The sequence below is a fragment of the Nipponia nippon genome, unplaced genomic scaffold (assembly GCF_047370975.1).
Source record: "Nipponia nippon isolate SJK-2023a ecotype South Korea unplaced genomic scaffold, ASM4737097v1 scaffold_1, whole genome shotgun sequence".
Lineage (NCBI taxonomy): Eukaryota > Metazoa > Chordata > Aves > Pelecaniformes > Threskiornithidae > Nipponia > Nipponia nippon.
In genome coordinates, this window is record NW_028262290.1 from 54518873 (window position 1) to 54538439 (window position 19567).

The 19567-nt window shown below is 38.5% G+C and overlaps 1 protein-coding gene across 1 annotated transcript; it reads right to left on the reverse strand.

Annotated features, from left to right (window-relative positions):
• Positions 1 to 625: 625 nt before the first annotated feature.
• On the reverse strand, positions 626 to 19251 carry AKAIN1 (A-kinase anchor inhibitor 1). Its single transcript, XM_009470724.2, has 2 exons — positions 18841 to 19251; positions 626 to 3518 (listed from the first exon to the last, which is right to left on the reverse strand). Exons 1-2 carry the CDS (start codon positions 18854 to 18856, stop codon positions 3328 to 3330), a joined length of 207 nt encoding a protein of 68 aa, XP_009468999.1. The 5' UTR covers positions 18857 to 19251; the 3' UTR covers positions 626 to 3327.
• Positions 19252 to 19567: the final 316 nt, after the last annotated feature.

Below are 19567 nucleotides of genomic sequence, written 5' to 3' on the forward strand. Positions count from 1 at the left end.
AGCATAACATTATCACATAATGCTTTTATTTCTTTGAAATGATAAAATTAAGATGTCTGTTTCCAAGTCACAGATTTGTTTTTTTTATTTTAGCGCAGGGATTTCCAGTGTAACCACACAGAACCAAAAACCTTATGAACAGTGGTATTTGGCAATCATCTCTTACAACATCTTGCTGTGGCCACGTGAATTTCCATTTAGGTGCTGCTGCTTGATTACACTACAAAGAATAGGACAAGTATGATAATAAAATTGCAGTAGTCAAACTGAATGAAAACATAGCAAGCACAGTTCAGGACAGGCATGGATACCCAGTTCTTCATGAAAGGAGTTGTGATAAATGTACTTCCACATGTTTGTGCATCCTTCTACTTACCACTGATAAGTGCTAAAAGGTGGCGAGTGTGTTTTAAATAGATATAGCTAGCATTTTGATTGTCTTGTACTTTTAAGATGTGAATTATTGTGTTGAATAATGCATTCATTACTACAAACCTCATGAGCACCTTGCTTGCTTCATAAGATTGTCTAGTGAAACTGAACATTGCTTCCTTTCTTTTGAAAAGAGAAACCAGAGACATGTAAGGTATTAAGAGTTTCTTTATTTGTAATCAGTCCTGTATCACATCCATAATAATTTCTATAGTCTGTATTTTCTCCAGAAAATATAATCTGTCAGTTGAAGATACCAAAAATACCCGCTTTCACCATGTAGTAAGCATATAACAAGTCAAGGGTAAAGTTTACTTTTGTGCAGTTCTCTCACATGCAGTATAGATCTCAACTACATATCCTGGATGCAAGTGGTGTGCAGAACACCCTTTGTCAATAGGAGATACTAAACGCATGCCTTAATTCAGGGATATATACTGTAGATAGGAGACGTGTTATTTGGGTCTCAGTGAAAACTACGCTATTTAAGCCACAGTATTTGTTTTTCCTTGATAGGAGACCATAGAAATCTTCCTCAAGGCTCTGTTAGGCTTTCTACCATTTTTATCTTTCCAAGATATTAGATTTCTGACAACACTGAAAATGATGGGCATGATTTAATGATTGAGTAATAGTGTGTCTAAAAGGGCTAGGACAGTAAAGGGATATTGTAGAAGAGCATAGTGGGAGGAGGAGTGGAATAGGCTCATATGAAGCAGTGGAAAAAGCCTGAATTCACTGGCTTTTGAAATTCCTCTTTAAAAAAAAATTGGACATGCAAACAAGTTTCCAAACTACACGAAGGTTATTAAAATAATTACCAGGAAAATTAAAAAAAAAAAAAAGGACATATTGCAAATTTCTGGGGACAAAAATCATTAAAAAAAGTAGAATAATCCCCCCAAAATGGGGATTTTGCTGTTCTATATCTCTCCTTCCTACAGCACTGTAGGTGAGTCCAGGGCAAACGCCATTTTGCACCACAGAGTCTCTCCAACAGCCTTGCTCTCCCTCATCGACTAGACTTGCCTGCCCATCAACCTCAGAATTGAACCTTTACTCGTGATCAGTTTTCTTAGGCTCTCAGAAAGCAAAAATGCAGAGTGCTTAGAAAAGAGCTACCTCCCAGCCAAGGGTCAACTGATGAAAAAGCTAACGGTGAAAAAATGACTGTTACAACAAACACGCACATGCCTCAAGACCCAACTACCTCCATGTTTCAAAGTTTGCTTGGCTGGAAAAATTCACACAGTGTCCATAGAAGTGAACCAACTGCATACTTGCAATCCAAGTCAGTTTTCATTATTAGAGGATTTAGAACAATTTTAATCATGTTGAATTCTTCTTTGCATTTTTAAGTGAAAGAAGATTGAGCTAAATCATTATCTGGTATGAGTCAGTGCTGTTAAATTAAAAAAAAAAAAAACCAAAAACCAAAAAAACAAAAACGGAACCAAGCAGATTTGAAAGGCTTAATATTACAGTATGTGGCTATTCATGACTAAGCCTCCGGCCATGAGAAAGAATCCTGAAACTGTTAACACAAACAGTAGGACACAGCAAGTAATAGCCAATTACTTAAACCAAAAAGTCTCTTTGAGAATCATTTAACTGAGCAGAAAAGCAATTATGAAAGTTTGTCTCCTTTGCAGATCCTGTGCATCTGCTTCTCTATGTTTCTAGGTGTATTACTACAAGAATTCAGTTGAAGCAGAGCTACAAGCCATTTCTAGAATTAAATATACTGTTATTCATTTCAGATGTATAATAGTGCAATCATCATTACAGTAAGGGAGCATAAAAGTGAAAGCTGCATTTATTTAATTTGTATTTTCAGAAACATCATGGATTTCTTCAGCTATATAGAGCAGTTAAAGGATAAGTTCTGTATTATGAGCTTAAAGCAGTGCTATTTAAGGTGAATCTATGTAACAATTGCAAATATCTGAAGTTACTTTACGTCCAGCAAGTCAGAAATATATACCATGACAGAATTCAGACACAGTATTATTTCCATCCTTCATGATATTAATAAATTCAAACACTTTTTGTTTAAGCCACTCCAGTCTTCACTTTCTGTAAATCAATCCCCAGCAAACTTGCAAAACAGAAGGAAAAATTGGCAAACTCCATATCAGCACATCAGTTCCTCTTCTTTCAGTATCAAGAAAATTAAAAGGAATAGTCAAGGCACAAGTGATTTTTTATGCAGAAGTATAGAAGTATTTCTAATATGTAGACTAAAACTTCAGTACTTCTTTTAACTTCTTTAAAAAAAAGACATAGATCATAGGTCTATGATCACAGTCATAGATCACAGTCACTGCAGTCTTACTGGATTGCTTTTTTTTTTTTCCAAGATGAAAAAAGAATGTTGTTCATGGAACTTACCAAATCCACTTTATACTGCCATTTCACATAGTCCATGTTTAATCAAAACAAAGTACAAACTCACGCTTCAAGGCAGCCTGAAAGCATTCTGCTACACTCAACAGTAAACTGTTTCTTCAGTGAAGACAGCTTCAGTGAACCCAGTAACTCAGAGAAGAGTCCGTCCAGCTGAACTGACATAAACGTTGCACGCAGAACTTGTATGAAAGTGCACTGACAAGCAGCTTTTGAGAATAAGTCCATACCATGAAAGCTTGTGCTTGAAACTACTTTTATAGCTATGGTTATTGTTTCTGTTAAGAGGCACTGCATAAATATGGAGTTAGTCATCTAATGCACTTAATATTTCTCAGCTGAGGACTATTGCAGCTTTACCCTATGTCTAGGTGTGATTATACTTTGGTTTGCTTTACAACAGTAACATTGCAGTAGCGATACAGCTGATACTAAAGAGAAGGCTGAAAACACTGCAGACTGGAGGACTGAAAAAAACAATCTGCTCCTTTATTTCTTTTCATGCTTCTTGGTTAATTTTCCTCTTTCTAGCTGGCGGCTCGTACTGCTGTTTGATTGCTTCTCCTTTTGCTGGCTCTCCTGGGACACTTGCTGCACTGCTCGGAGGATAGCAGTCTGCACAATCTGCTTGCTGGCATTCTGCAGCTTAACTTCATCTTGCTCCGCCCCTGGCTTCTCACCTGACAGAACCAAACAAAGAAAGGGAACTAAGCATTTGTGGCTACTCTGTGAACACCTGAAGGATAGAAAAAGAGGAGGGGAAAAAAACCCACAAAGTGCTTGGGAACAGTTTATTACGTAGGAAACTTGCTAATACAGAAGATGATGAAGTAGGGTAGAAAGTGCCTCTGTGTGCTCAGCGCTACAGGACTGAATGAAGGGGGAGACTTTGAGTCACACAGCTCAGTTGCCCACTTCCCAGCTCTAGGGACAGCTGTGGCTTCACAGCTGAAACAAGCACAGCTGCATTTTGCAGCAAGACAGGGAAGGAGGGTTTTCTCATCCAGCTGTGAATCACATCCTTTTTGAGTTGAGCTGTGTTTCTGGATAGGGGATTGGACTTCATTTTGCAAGCCTGACATGTTCTCCCTCACCACCATACAGAGAAAAAGCTTTCATTAACATTTCTATTTACTTTTACTTCAGAATAAAAGCCTTCATCCATCCAATTCCAGTTGACTTCAAGGTACAAAATTTTGTTGTCAGTTTATTAATCCTTAGCTACATTTGCAAAAAATATTTGCAAAAACATTTAAAACTACTCAGATTGCTACAGGTAAAATGAAAAAAAACCCACAGCATTGTCTATAGCAACCTGACAAATATGTATTTCTTATGTGACACTTCCTTGTTTTGCCAAAGTGCTAAAATCTGGAGAACAAAGTAATGTAGTGTGACTACTGACATTTGGCAATGAAGAAGTTTATGTTAAGAGGTTTCTCCTTGGAAGTATTTTGACTCCAAACACAAACAACAATTTGGGCAATAAGAATGCTGCGTAATGTTCAAAGCTGATCTTGATATAAAAAAAGTAATTCTGAATTAAGGTGATATACACCTACTGGCATTTAGGAAAATGTAGAATCAGTTGCTAATTGAAGTGCTTAGGCTAGGTGCTTATTTACATCACTAGATTTCATTTTAAAGGTTTTTAAGATACTCATCTCAGTTCTTTCTTAATTGACTGTTGTGCTCAAGTACTTCATTAAACAGGATTTGTATTTTACTGTCTGTTTTAACGCCATATATTAAGAATTATGTCCTGAGAGAAATAAAACAGAGTGAATTGAAGGTCAGCTGCTTTTATGAGGCGTCCACATCTGGAATTGTGATAAATTCCCAATGTTTTTTAAGAATTTTTTGCAAGGAAATTTAAGATAGACACAAAAGGTAGAATCACTTGTTTACCTTAAGGAAGACACAAAGATGCGATACACTTGAGGGAAGGGACAAGGTCCTGCACCTGGGTCAAGGCAATCCCCAAGATCAGTGCAGACTGGGTGGTGAATGTATTGAGAGCAGCTTTGTGGAGAAGGACTTGGGGATACTGGTGGATGAAAAATTGGACATGAGCCGGCAACATGCACTTGCAGCCCAGAAAGCCAACTGCATGCTGGGCTGTATAAAAAGAAGCGTGGCCAGCAGGTCGAGGGAGGTGATTCTCTTCCTTTACTCTGCTCTCATGAGACCCCACCTGGAGTACTGTGTTCAGCTCTGGGGCCCCCAACATATGAAGGACATGGACCTGTTGGAACGAGTCCAGAGGAGGGCCATGAAGATGATCAGAGGGCTGGAGCACCTCTCCTATGAAGAAAGGCTGAGAGAGTTGGGGTTCTTCAGCCTGGGGAAGAAAAGGCTCCAGGGAGACCTTATTGTGGCCTTTCAAGTACTTAAAGGGGGCTTATAAGAAAGACAGAGAGAGACTTTTTACCAGGGCCTGTAGTGACAGGACAAGTGGTAATGGTTTTAAACTAAAGGTAGGTAGATTTAGAGTGGACATAACAAAGAAATTTTTCACAATGAGGGTGGTGAGACACTGGAACAGGTTGCCCAGAGAAGTTGTGGATGCCCCAGCACTGGAATTGTTCAAGATCAGGCTGGACTGGGCTTTGAGTAACATGATCTAGCAAAAGATGTCCCTGCCCATGGCAGGGGGGTTGGACTAGATGATCTGTAAGGTCCCTTCTGACCCAAACCATTCTGTGGTTCTGTGATTCCATAATCTGTGAGACAAAAACAATGACCAGCAAAATGATCAAAGCTTACTCTATGAGAAAGAAATAATTCATTATCTCTCATGTTTCTTTGAAAGGACTTAAAAAATATACTTATTTCTATCATGTTCATATTATACATTTTCTGGCTAAAATTAAAATACAGATGTGGTTTAATTCTTTTGAAATTGAATAATTAAAAAAAAACCAACCTGAAACTGTACTGAGGTGACAAAGTTTGTCTACAATTAAGAGGTTAAAACCATGAAAACTTAGAAAACACATTTTAAGTTGGAAAAGCTGACTGAATGGAATCACTTGAGTTCTTGGCACAATCAGCTTCCCTGATTCAGTTTGTTCCACTCCTCAGCACTTGAAACTGTTTTTTTGGATAAAATTCAATGTTACTTAACAGTAAAGTACAGATATTTCTTTATTACTCAAATGTGAACTCACTTTGTGTTACGGAATGAATTAGTCTTCTTGCTGGGCTGAATAAGATCAGCCAACTCAGCTGATGTTCAGAAGATAATATATTAACAAAAGCATGGATAAACATGAAATTGTAAATACAAATGAGTATGTTGGAATGGACTATGAGGTTATATGAAATGTGAAAAATTTGCCAACCCCTATAGCCATAAAAAACCAAAATTTACTGTTAAACATACTGTCATTAAGAACATTGCTGTTGAAAATTACTGTTTTGTTTTCTTTCCTTAGGGATGCTTCTTTATTTATTTGATTCTTGCCATTTAATCTACAAAATCTGAACTTTAAATATTTTTACATTAGGAAGGTCATCCACAGCACCACCTAGTTGAAAAAAGGACAGTTTTCCAGTGAATTTCTACCCGAGTTTTTCAGTTGTTTATCATGCAGTAAAGCCTGCCTGAAAGCACTGCTCAGATAAGTGAGACCTAGATTACATCTGCCCAGCTCTAACTCATTAGATGATGATTCTTTTATTTGCTGGAAAAACAAACCAAGAACAGAGAACCCCAAACCTCTGGACTACTTCTGCCCTGATGGTTTAGGTATGCACAAAAAGGAAATAAGGCAGCTCAAACAAACTTAACAATTTTATATCTGTGTAACACAGTTAGGATGATAGTAACCCAGGTCACAACAGCTAATTGGCGTTGGACATGGAGAGAGTCAAAGATGTTGGCCTGGGGTGATGTGACCAATGAGACCATTGGCAGTTCATGCTGACCATTTAAATTAGAAAGCAACAGTGAAAATAATAGCCTTTTTTGAGGAGGATATTTGACACTGTGTAGAGGTCTGAGCCTGTGTTGGGACCATTACATGTAGGACCTGGACTGCCAGCCAGTATCCAGACATATTGAGCAGACAGACACAAATGTCCAGCTCCCCTGGGTGTGCAGTGTCCATCACAGCTGGCCCATCTGGACATGATCCCAGGCAAATGGTTCTAGGTGACCCTGCTTGAGCAGGAGTGGGACAAGGCAACCTCCAGAGGTCCCTTCCAACCTCAAGCCTTCTGCTTTCCTGTGATTCTAGCTGGTGAGGCTGCCATAAAACCCAACTTTTCCACTTCCTGAAGGAGTAAACAGCAGTCTCTGGAAGAGTATCCCCACTACGTCCTCTTCTTCCAATTATTCTTTTCAAGGAAAGCAGTTAGCACAAAGCTGTTTTCTGAGAAGCTCATTTACTTATTGATATGCTGGACCTACTCCGAGCAAGAAGAGAGGGATTGACTAAGGAAAGCAGAGATGACTCATGTAAGGATCCCAAAGGGGCTGAGCTGGAACATATCCGTCAAACTGCTCCACCTTGCTGAAATACAGACTGCTGTGGACATAAACAAAGGCAGAAATTTGAGTGCCTATAGAATTAATCAGGCATTTTAAGAACTGCATATTTTCAATTAGTTAAAATAGAGACATCGCTCCTGTTGTCTAAGTATTTAGCATTTAGCTAATCAAAATAAGAGTTACTAGGGTGATAAGATACAATTAATTTTTGTCTATGATTTTTTTTAAGATTTGAAGAATAACTTGTTTAATTAAAATTCCATGACAAAAAGTCACTTGAAGCAATTGCTGGGAAAAACTTGCAGGATAGCAGAAACAACATTCTGCCTGCTAGTTATCCTTGTCTAATGACTACTTTTTTTTTCTCTTGATGTCAGAAAATCTTTTCTACTTATTCTCTGTCTTTAAATGCTCACCTGACTTATACAGGAACCCAGCACCCTAATTCTGTAAATAGAGAACTGAAATATCCACGTTAAGTGATGTTAAATGCAAGGTAGCAATTTTATCATTAAGACATGACAAAGCCTCTTTAGAATGTTTTATACCTTATCTTTCACTTGGTAAGTTTTATGCCAACTAACACAGCAGATGAAAAGTAATTTGCAAACTCCAGCCTCGTTCTGCAATCTAAAGTACAGTTTAAGAGATTCAAAAAAACCTCAAAATCTTGGACTGACTGCAGGAATCGGTCACATTTCCACTTTCATCTAAACCTAGTGCCATATATCAGTACCTCGAAATTCCCTTGGCTCGCTTGAAGATGTTCCCCATGAAGGAAAATATGCTAGCAGTTTGGAAAAAGAATAAAAGCATTTGAAGTAGATTCCAAGTATTCATTTCAATTACTAGAACTAATATTAGTTTAAGTCCAAGAACATCTTGTGTGGGATACTTCACATTTTACATTACTCTTTACAGTCTCATTCTGGACTATGGAATATGCCTAGAAAAGTATACATGGAAAATGATAGCTACAGAGAAAGAGCATTTAGCACAGATTAAATCTTGAAGAATTTCGCTCTGGCTGCACATGGACCTTTTCTCGTTTACACACTTCACTTTCTTCAAAGCATCCTGAGTAACTTTCTTTCCAGCCTACAATCAAAGTAGTCTCCTGCACTTTCTGTTGATATCCCCTGTGCCTTTTCCCTCTCAGCTTGCTACAAGTTAAATTTAATATGCCTTATAAACACTCCAACTAAGTAACACTCAACAACAGGTCACTTGTTTGAATCAGCAGTTGTTCTTTACGATATCTCTTCATAGGATTGTTGGGAATATTATCATGAAGCTAAACTACCACAGGTATGACCTTGTTCTTGCAAAGATGCAAGTCCATCCCAGATCCACTAATGCTGGCAATGAACTGTGGGGGAATGAGACACCTTTCAGTGTGTTCCGAATCAGTGATTTAGAAGGAAACAGAAGCAACATTTCTCACATGGAAAGAGAGGAAGGGCTAAATGGTGAATGAGCTGTGGTAGGAAAGAACCTTGCACTCTTGGAGAACACGGACTAGAAATAATTTATCCCATACTTTTTGAGAAGACATTAGTCATGCATGAGCATGCATGTACATCCAATCTCAGGAAACTTCTACTGTCCCTCAGTTATCCCTTTTGCTTCTTCACCTGTATGAGGTTACTTCTTTTTCCAGGAGAAAAATAATGCCTTTAATTTTAATTCACCTTTCCTCAAAGCATGTGACATTTATGCAGTTCATCATGTCTTCCTGCAGGTTAGGTCACGTTCTGTCTCGAGGCACAAATACAAACATTGAATTTGAAGAGAAGAGCTTAACTTATATGACTGGTTCCATAAATCCCAAGGGCCATGCAACAGAGGTCAAAAGGTTATGTTCTGCTTCACAGGAATAACAAATGCAGTTTAATTCCAGCAAATGAATACCACTAAAGTTGTTCTTCTGGAAAAAAGAAATTTTTGTTTGTGTAAACAGCTTTGAGCTTAACCATATATAAAGCTAACAATAAAAATCACATTACTCCAAGCAAACTTCTGAGCAACTTAGAACACACAATTACCTAAAATGTATACTCCTGTTAGCTACAATTCTAATTTGTGCAAAATTTCTGAAGCTGAAAGAGCCATGAAGCAAATATTCTTTCTTCATTTTTACTCGAGATTATGCAGGTATATCCTTTAACCAGAAAATTTACTATTTGTTTTATCAATATATTGCTTTGGCTTACAATAGTGAACCATTATAGTCTTTTCTGCAGCATTGCAACATTAGAATTATTTTTTTTCCATTATTAATAAAAATTAATAATAATCCAACAAAAATACTGCTCTCTGGTAAATCTATTTCAATTCTATTGAAAATTACTACTGTAAGTTTTATAATCCAACTACAGTACTAATGAAATTTTTAAATGGAATGGAAGTATAAGCAAGACTGTGACAATAAGACTTCATCACAAGGTCCAGTATGGAGCTGTACTTATGGAAAAAAGTTGCAGGATATCATAGAATCATAGAATCGTTAAGGTTGGAAAAGACCCTTAAGATCATCGAGTCCAACCGTTAACCTATCACTGCCAAGTCCATCACTATACCATGTCCTCGATATTACAATATTAATATTACAATATTACCTAAATTGTGTTTATAAACTGTAGATCTTTAAAAAAATTAAACCTGGCAAGCTTGTAATGACATAATGTATGTGTATGTGTTGTAGTGATTAACAGTAACATTCTTTGCATCAATATTGACATTCTTCTACTACAAGAAACGAAGTTCAGTTCTTTAACCTCCCATTGGCATTAGGCAGTGACATATCTCTCCATCTTGCCAGCCACAGCATGGAAGTTCCAGGTGAGCCTCTTCTGGTGAATATTTTGTAACCTGTGAATTGAAATGGTTAAAAAAATCTCCTTCTTTGATTTGCTTTATAGGTTGGTGCTAGGATTTCAGCGCTAGAAGCCTATTTTGAACAAGAGATAAAATACGAGGCTGAACAACATCCATAATCAGGAAATGTTGATGAGTCATGTTAATTACATCCAGAATGAATGAACATGGCAGTCAGCCAGGGTTGAAGGCTTTCCATCACATGTGCACAAACCCAACTTCATGCATGAGTGTCATTAAGCTATTTATGGGATTAGAGACCCAATTTGTCTCAATGTCAGTAATGATGCCAGTTCAGAGACGTCATGAAAAAGTCCTACAACAAAGTTGCAAATTTAATCTTAAAAAAAATGAAATAAGAAAGTTATTCTTAACTGTATTAGACTTAATTCTGTCCAGTACTGTTTCGCATGCTCTAAAATGGAGCCTTGTGAGGTCCTGGCTGATGGCTGTCAAGTATCGGAGAGCAATACTCAGTTACCCCAAATTCTTGAGGAAAAAGGGAGGACAGTGAATGTATCAGAAATGCTAAAAGTACTTCCATGTAGGATCATCATGTTTTTCCTGTGCAGAGGATTTTAACAATCACTTTCACTAGAAAAGTCACGGCTCAGTTCAGTTACATTTTCTGCCCTACCCTCACTCCTTAACTCCTGCTGTGCAACCAGCACAGAAGAGGAACTGTATCAGGAAGGGGGACAGCACAAACGACTTTGCTCTTCAAAACAAATTATAAGAATCAAGCTGGAACAACCCTGCTCTGAACACAAATCCAGGAGGAATGGAAGGGGGAAGAGCAGAAATGGAGATAAACTGTCTCAAAGGACATAATAATATCTCCAGAGTAATACTTCATTGTATCTTTTTATCCAGACATTAGCTATATCTGAACTGAGTTTTTGTAATTTTTTTTTTACTGAGTTTTGCTCTTTCTTAAGAGAAAAGAATATCTGGAAGTCTCTTTGGTCTCTTTGCTATACAAAAGTTACCTTTTTGAAGACTACAGTGAGTTATTTCATCCTATTTTAAACATGCCAGCCAAAATGAAGCTTCCAAAGTTTTTTAGATTAAGAGGTTTTTGGGATCTACAGATACATTATCTATTCTTAAGTATTTTCTCAATATATTTTAGTAAGATTTCTTGCCATACTTTAATAAGATTAACAAAAAACAGATTACCCACTTCAATCTATATATTTTCTATGTATTTTCACATATAGCAATAAATCCACTCCTTAAGGACTATGTCTTCTCAGCTTTGAGGACTGGGTGTAGTTCAAAGTAGTAGTCGTCACTGAAAATTCTGCCACACCCAAACCCGCAAGTGTAATACTCAGATTTTGGTCCCAAAAGGAAAATTTCTGGATCTAGTACTGTAAACTAACATTAACTTACGAGGGTTTATAACTCCTAGGCTAGATTTCAGTGTATTAAAAACAAGATACTTCCTAAAGAGCATCTGGGACCAGCTGCTCCGAAGTTAGTGAAAAACTTAAATTCTCTTCATCTGTACAATTTTGCTATTTCTTTTAAAGAACATACTTCAAATACTGAAGTAAGAAATCTCTCTGCATCAAATTCTGTACTTGTCCCATGGAGGGAGAGGTCCAGTGGCACGGATACAGGTGACCCATATGTCTTCTAACTCCCTCTGCTTTCTGTTTTCTACTGTTTAGGTACTCAGAGATTCCTAGCCAAAAAGAAAACATTAAGCATAGAAAGCTAGATAATATTTATGCCTTCTGAATATGTACCAAAAAGCTCATTGGTGGACTTGCACAAGTCCCCACTGAAATACCTAGCTTTGCTAGGCGTTTGAAGACTTTCGGTATCCACTACTGTAGAGCACATGTAACCTGTCAATGGCCAGCAAATCAGTGAAAACTTCCTGCTACATTTTAGATGTGTTTCAATTTATACCAGATTATTCAGAGTTTTATTTCAGAAATTGTCTAGTTAAGCTTCAGCTGAAGCAGAGCCCTTCCTTATCTCTGAAAAAAAAAAAATCACCCCACACAAAACCCTGAGTTTGCACATGCACAAAACAGTACAGAAAAAACATTCCTGCTTGTTTTAGAATGTGAGCAGAGTTTGAAAGCGGTACATAAGGCTATTAATAATTGAGGCTGAGATTTTATATGTATGTATGTATGTATATACACAAACTCACAAGAGAAAGTGAATCAAACATTATATAAATTAAAGTGCACCTTGAAAGAGTAAAACCCAGGGTTTTTTCATCGCTGTAATCTTGACGGAATCCCTGTTTGCAACAGGATGCCGTGACATGCTGTTTTCCCTTCTTGGAAGTAATTCTCTAACTTCCCAGAGAAATGTTTTCTGCTCTATTAAGAAAATTTACTTCAAGACAAAATGTAATGTCAATCTGCAAGTATTTAACAGAATTAGTAATGAATATGCACCCCCTCCATACTGACAAATGATGAGTGGATTCACTGATCAAAGTAAGAAAATACAGTGTCATTATATCAAATATGCATACTACAAAGTGAAGCAAATGTAAGTAATCCACAGGAGATTATATTTGCCTTACCATTAGAGAAATATCTGAGTAGAATATGGCCCAATTTACTTCTTCAGGCAGAAAATTTCAGATTCTCTTGAAGAAGTAAGACAGCATCTTCTGATAACATGACTACAGGCATTTGCAGGGTCAGATGACAGCAGCACAGACCTCACCTGCCTTGACTTCCCTGGCAAGGCATTCTAAAGGAACCTGAAGCATTTTATGGCAATTCAGGTCAGCTTTTCACTACTGCTAACATCAGTAAAGATTCTGCTCCAATTGCAATCCCTTAAAAAATAATAAATCTTGTTCTGTAGGAATTTGCAAATTATTATGGAAAGAACACACAAATGGGTAACCAGTACTCAGATAATTTCAGAAAGCCTATAAAGAAATTATTAATACGTTGCTTGAAAAGAATTTTTGCTTAACTTAGTATTTGTAAACTTAATACAACGGATTGTGTCCTTGATAAAATCCTTAATAGACAAGATTGAAGGTATAGGCATAAATCTACCTTTCACTGTATTTTACAGTAAGTGCATTTAATTTCCATTGTCATGATAAAGCTTACAAGGTTGGAATCATATTATTTATGTCTATAACAAGTACAACAGAGCAATTCATCTAGAAGAATAATGACTTGGAGGGACAAACTTTAGAGGTCAGCGTAACTCATTCCTTTCGTACATTCACCGTTTGACCTTCCTGCTCAATACATGGAGCTCGTACACAGTGCCAGTAAGGATGTTAATAATGACTGTATCACTTATTACCACCATCCCCTAACTATGAACAAATCCTTCAATATAGGCCACTACACAGCCACTGTGAAGACGGAATTCTTTTCACAGCTAACCTGAATAGAATTCAGCCCAGTGATATGGAAGTGAAAGGTGCCAGCCTCACTTGTTCAAGCCTTCAGTTATGTTAAAAATAATTTGAAAAAGTAAATTCTGTGCCAGTTTTTAACACTATGTTGATTTATATTTTAAAGAAATATTGCACCTAGGACTGTTGACTACTTTTTAAGCTTGCTATTTTCATCACATTTCTGAATATCTATGAACTAACTTTCTTTCACCTCACTAATGAGATCTGCTAGTGGAGTTTCACAGCAGGGAAAAGATCAATGTGTCATTGGGAGAGGTCAGCACAAGAAACAATTTTTCCTCAGCAATAAAGAACAAGAAATTTCCTCCTATATGATTTCTTCCTACCAGGTGGCATACACTTTGAAGTGTTGTTGAGAGCTCTTAGCTGCAAATGCATTCAGATACTTTAGGGGGACAAGTGGCCTCCATACTCACTACCAGTCATCACAAATTCTGGACAAGAAAACCATTATATCAGACTGCATGAGGTCTGCAAAATAGTCTTGTCTGTAGCTGCCAAATTATGTCCATCACGTGGACTTTGTCAACACTAAGCTAATGAGCAAGAATCCTACATGTATATACTCTTGCATCTTATATCAGCGGGGAGGTTGGTACTGCAGAACTTAGAGCATTAGCAGAACGTAGCACAGCAATTAACGGGGCCAAGGACTGTGTCCTGCCTTAATACAATTGTTCTCATGGGTGAAAGGCACTTCATAACTGAGAGTGCCAGAGTACCACACTCCACACAAACACTGGAGATATCCCACAACAGGTTACCTTCAAAGAAGTAAAGTTATTGGTAGCAATTTTTGCATTCATTAACAGGTCCCTCCATAGTGTCTTGATCTGTGCATTGTGGACAGGGTTCTCCACAGTACCTGTAGCTCTATATTCAAAAAAAGAAAAAGGCTATCAAGAAATTTCATGTCTTCCCATCCCACAGCACAGCAGGTTGTTGTTTTCCCAGCTTTTCCACTAGAGAAGATCAGGACTATTCAGACAAGTAAGCACATCTGTTTCAGTGTGCAGCTGCTATATCTTCAATTGCAGTTTAATGAGATTCCTAAAATGTTTGGTACAGGATGCGCTTCTGATCTTCAGTGTCATTATGCAAGTCTGCTATACTGCTCCTAGCTTAAAAATGTTGAGAACAGCTGTGCTGCTGAAAAGCTAGTTGAAAGCTATTGGCGTTGCTGTTGTAAGAAAAAGGTGCTGAGCACTGAATATTCTGACTTCTCTAATGTCTATCTTTAAACTTGAAGTGTGTTCACACATCTTTTTTTACATAAAAATATTGATACAAAAATGAGTTCTACCTCCTCCTCCTTCTTTTGGGATTGCAGGGTCATGAGTAAAGCCTGTGAATTCCTAGTTATGGAGAAAATGTCAGGTAAGAAGGGATTCTTCAAATTACACTGAAAAATAACAAGATTCATCTGAAAGATGAAATCACACAATTCAAAGTAGATACAAGCTTAAAGGATGGGAGTGTTCAGACACTGAAACAAGCTGCCAGCGTAAATGTTGCAATCTTTCTTGACATAGTCAGATCAAAACTGATTCCTTTCTAAAAGACATTATTTAGCCAAAAATACAAATTCCTATTCAATGAAACATAGCTTTGTACAGTACTGACTGGGTGAAACAATGATGGGACTCTACAATTTGGTAATTTTTTTACAGACTTACATTATAGAGTAAAATTCTCAAAATATACTAAAATAATCACTCTAGAGAGAGTTGCTTAAAAAAAACCATTAGATAGCTCAGATATCCTTAAGAGGTTTCTAACTTTATTCCCAAGGTAGTTTTAAAAATGCAGGCCATCTTTGTGCTGTATCAGTACATACACATAAGGGCAAAGGTCCAAGACATAAGTGTTTGAGTGACTCATGCAAAATAGCATCAGAAGTAAACAGTATTACTTTAAATTTTATTTTACTTTTCCACTGGAAGAAGTTTTAGGGCTGGAAATAAGCATGAAATATGCCCAAGGTCATTTTTGGGAAAAATAACTGAAAGCAATTTGCAAAGAAGTAGTATGATATTGATTAGCAACATTTAAAAATATTGTTAAAGCTGAGAAATTCTGATATTCGAAGTGATCACTCCTTTGTAAACTAATGATGTGGTACCAGAAGAAAGCTTGCTGCATTCTATAGTTTTTGCTGATGCTTTAGAACAAATAAATGTTTTAATAACTCTTCATTCCTTACCTTACGAAGACAGATATTTAATCTGTGGAATTACTTATAGTTATCAATCTTTTATAAGCTAATTTGGCAGTGATTTTTTTTTTTTAAATTCTGGGATACATTATCTTCTGAAGTCTCCTAAGAAAATCTGCCCGTTCAACAATGATGACTTCTCTTTGTTTTTTGACCTAATCCAAAACCTTGAAATTTCATGCTTCTCTACTGCAGTCCCATGCACACCTTCATCCTTACATCCGATGATCAGTAACACTTTTTGGTCTATTTCTCAGGCTGCCTAAAGCAGTTCAATTCAGGAAAAGTAAAGAAGCTAAACTTTGCAATGTGTAGCTTGTCCATATTTCCATTACATGGATCGTTCCCCATTTTAAGGGCAGCACGTCATTTGGGAATTCTCCAGGTAAAATGAACTCCGAGACATCTCATCGAGTTTGGATTGCACTTCCTATATACCAATCTATCATTAGTCAACCAGCACAACAATGTGCAATGAAGCCCCGGGCAAATTAAACCAAGTAAGGAAAAATGTACTTTCCTCAGTTCCTTTTTCTGGAACAGACCCAAAGTTAAATAACACTGGGTACAAAGAAAGATCACGTATGAATAGTACCTTTTTGCATACCTGTAAATGGCAGTAGACTGTCTAGAATGAGCCAGAAAGTCCACGAAATACGAACACGAAATACTGGCCTTTTGGTAATAATTTTGATCTATCTAGGTCAGTAATATCCAGGCCTTGTTTTGGGGGGTATTGTTGGTGTGTTTGTTTGTTTTGTGGTTTTGTTTTTGGTTTTTTTTTTTTTTTGGGGGGGGGGGGGGGTTGGGTTTTTTTATGTAGTAGCTGTAAGATTTAGGGAAAAGAGCTGCAGCCTAACAAGAAAGTCACTATTCAGTCAATAGTCAGTGGGCTTCACCTTTTAAAAAGTATATTTAAACTTGGTAAGCTTCTTTTACTTAACAGTTTATAAACATAGCATGTTAATTCAGTGCTCTGCAATAACGTATCCACTACCTTAAGGAAGAGAGCATCATCTTATTCATATGCAAAATCTTATCTTTGTCTTCAGATAAACAAGTTCCATTATTTTTTCTGGAAGAGAGTTTCCTTTTGGTTGTTCTTGTTTTCTTTTCTTTTTTTCCAGCCCTGTCCTGGAAGGATGTTTATCATTCTGACCCTAACCATTTATAGTTAGGCAAATCTTTTTCTTCCTTCCCCTTTGCCCCTCAACAAATAAATGAAACAGAAAATAAGGTCATTCATCACAGTGAGATAAAATCAGAAAGTTGACTCAAGAAATGAATCTCAATTTCTTAGTAAACTTACAGTATTCCTATATCAGATGGCCTTAAGTACTACGAAGATGCTAAAGATGTATAAAACCCTGTGGTTTTTTTTTTTTTTTTAATATCTGGAGAAGAGATAATGTCAGGGCAGGGCTGATTTACAGTGAAGAAAAGTGATTAAAAAAATGCAATCTACTCAGGCTTGCTCTGTCTGAATACAAAAGATTGTCAAGCCCCTCTGATTGCTTTATCATCTCTTTTACAAATTCCTACTTAGTTACTCTATGTATATTATGGCAACATTTGCAAGGAAACCATGGGCTTTTCTTTGAGTAAAAGCAGACTGAAGAAGAATGACTATACAAGACAGATTTAGACAGATTTTTGTTTTCTTTATGGATTAGAGTTGTGAAAAGAACAATTCATGCAGTTATTAATGAGATTTGGGGGTTGTTCATTGTCAGCCTTTGGGGAAAATAAGCATGTTTTCATTATTTTAGAGGTAATCTCTTCCTGCAGTATTCCAGTCCCATGGTGCATTTCAAAAATGAGTACAGTTAATGGTGACAGTCTGTCAGATAAAAGGAGTTCAGAAAAGAGCCACTAATACTGAAAGGTGTACTACAAAAAATAGTGGCTAGTTCTACTAAGATAAAGAACTTGGTCCCAATTTCAGAACATGATGTACAGGAAAGTATCAAATTAGACAGCAACTGGGCAGTTAAAGAGACAAAATTCTGATTGTTGAAAAAGAATATTAATTTCCCAAAAAATTAGACTTTGTTGAGTTAGCAAAGTCAACCCCAAGATCATTTTTTTAATGAAGGTATAAAGCTTTTGGATTCATATCCCTTCACAGACTAGATATAGAATTTCAAAGGAAGAAAAACTTCTGTTAGCTTTGCAAAACAAAGGTATTAATAGTTACTCATTGTCAAGTTGCAGCCTTTACTTTCCCTTTTCTATTGACCCACTATTTTTACTGACAATTATATACCTTTAAAGAAGTTAATTTCAAGTCGTTTCACTACAGAAGATATTATGCATGACTTACATTTATAACCTGGAGCTACTGGGCCTCTCATCCCTTTCTAAACAACAAACAGCCTATTTCCAATCAGAATGTACCAAGTCCAACGCAGATTCTCTGTAGCTTCCATTCTTCTATGGTGTCACACATATACACTACACGGCAGAGATTCTGCACTCTCATAGAGTGAGGTCTTGCATTAGAAGTGAGCTCCTGCTGAAGTCTTCAATTTTGTTCCAGTAAAAACTGGACTGAACAAACTTTCTGTTCTCTTCCATTCAAATATCTGGGGGGAAGGGGCACAGTGGGAATTTGTAAAATATCTCCGTGAGTTTCAGAGATTGTCTCATTGGCAGCCACCGCTTTGGGTGCCAGGGGGAACTCACTATCCTGTCACTGCAAGGCCACGTCCCCCTTCCTGACCCTTTTGTGCAGTCTGATGAGCACAGTCCCCTGCACACTTGTATAGCAGGCTCCTGTCCTAATGGGAACCACAGGGGTGACCCTCATAACCTCCGGCGCCACAGCTAAACACATCCGAAGCTAAGCCACCTTCTTCGGAACCGCCTGTCTGTGCTCGGTGGCAGCCCTGGTGCAGCCGTTACCCCCCACCCCCCCCCGGAGCAGCTCTCCCGCACACTCGGGGCCTTTCCCCTGGACTCTCCCGGCTGGGCGCGGGAAGCAGCTGCCCTTACCTGGAGCGAACACCATGGTGCCGCCCGGGCGCGGCGCAGCTCGGCCCCTCGGACAGCTCCCGGCCCCGCACGGCGGCTCAGCACCTCGGACAGCGCCCGGCCCCGCACGGCGGCTCAGCACCTCGGACAGCGCCCGGCCCCGCACGGCGGCTCAGCACCTCGGACAGCGCCCGGCCCCGCACGGCGGCTCAGCACCTCGGACAGCGCCCGGCCCCGCACGGCGGCGGAGGCGGCCGCGGGCCGCGGTCCCTCCCTCCACAATGCGGCGGGGCGGGGAGGGGGCCGGGGCGCAGCGCGGCCCCGCGCCGCCGCCACCCGCACGGACGGACACACACTGACACACACACAGCCACAGCCACGCTCTCAGGGAATCATCACCGCCGCAACTCGTTGCCCTGCAGCGGCAGCAGGGGGAAGGGCAAAGAGGAGAAAGGTAATAGCGATCTGCCCAGCAGGGAGACCGGCTAATTGCTCCCAATTACCTCTCGGCAGCAGCCCCGCTGCCTGACATTTCGGGATGCGCTGCTTTCACCGCAAGTTAACAGCCCTGCTAATAGGCTTCAGCGACACCGGACTTTGTCACAGTATTTTAGTTTTCAAAGGTTCAAACGCTGAGGAATTTATACTCTGATTTCACAGGCCTGTTAACCCAGCTCTACTGAACAGAGGCGCTTTGATTTAAGAGGGAACATGAATGTTGCAGCATATAAAAGATGACATCAGGGCC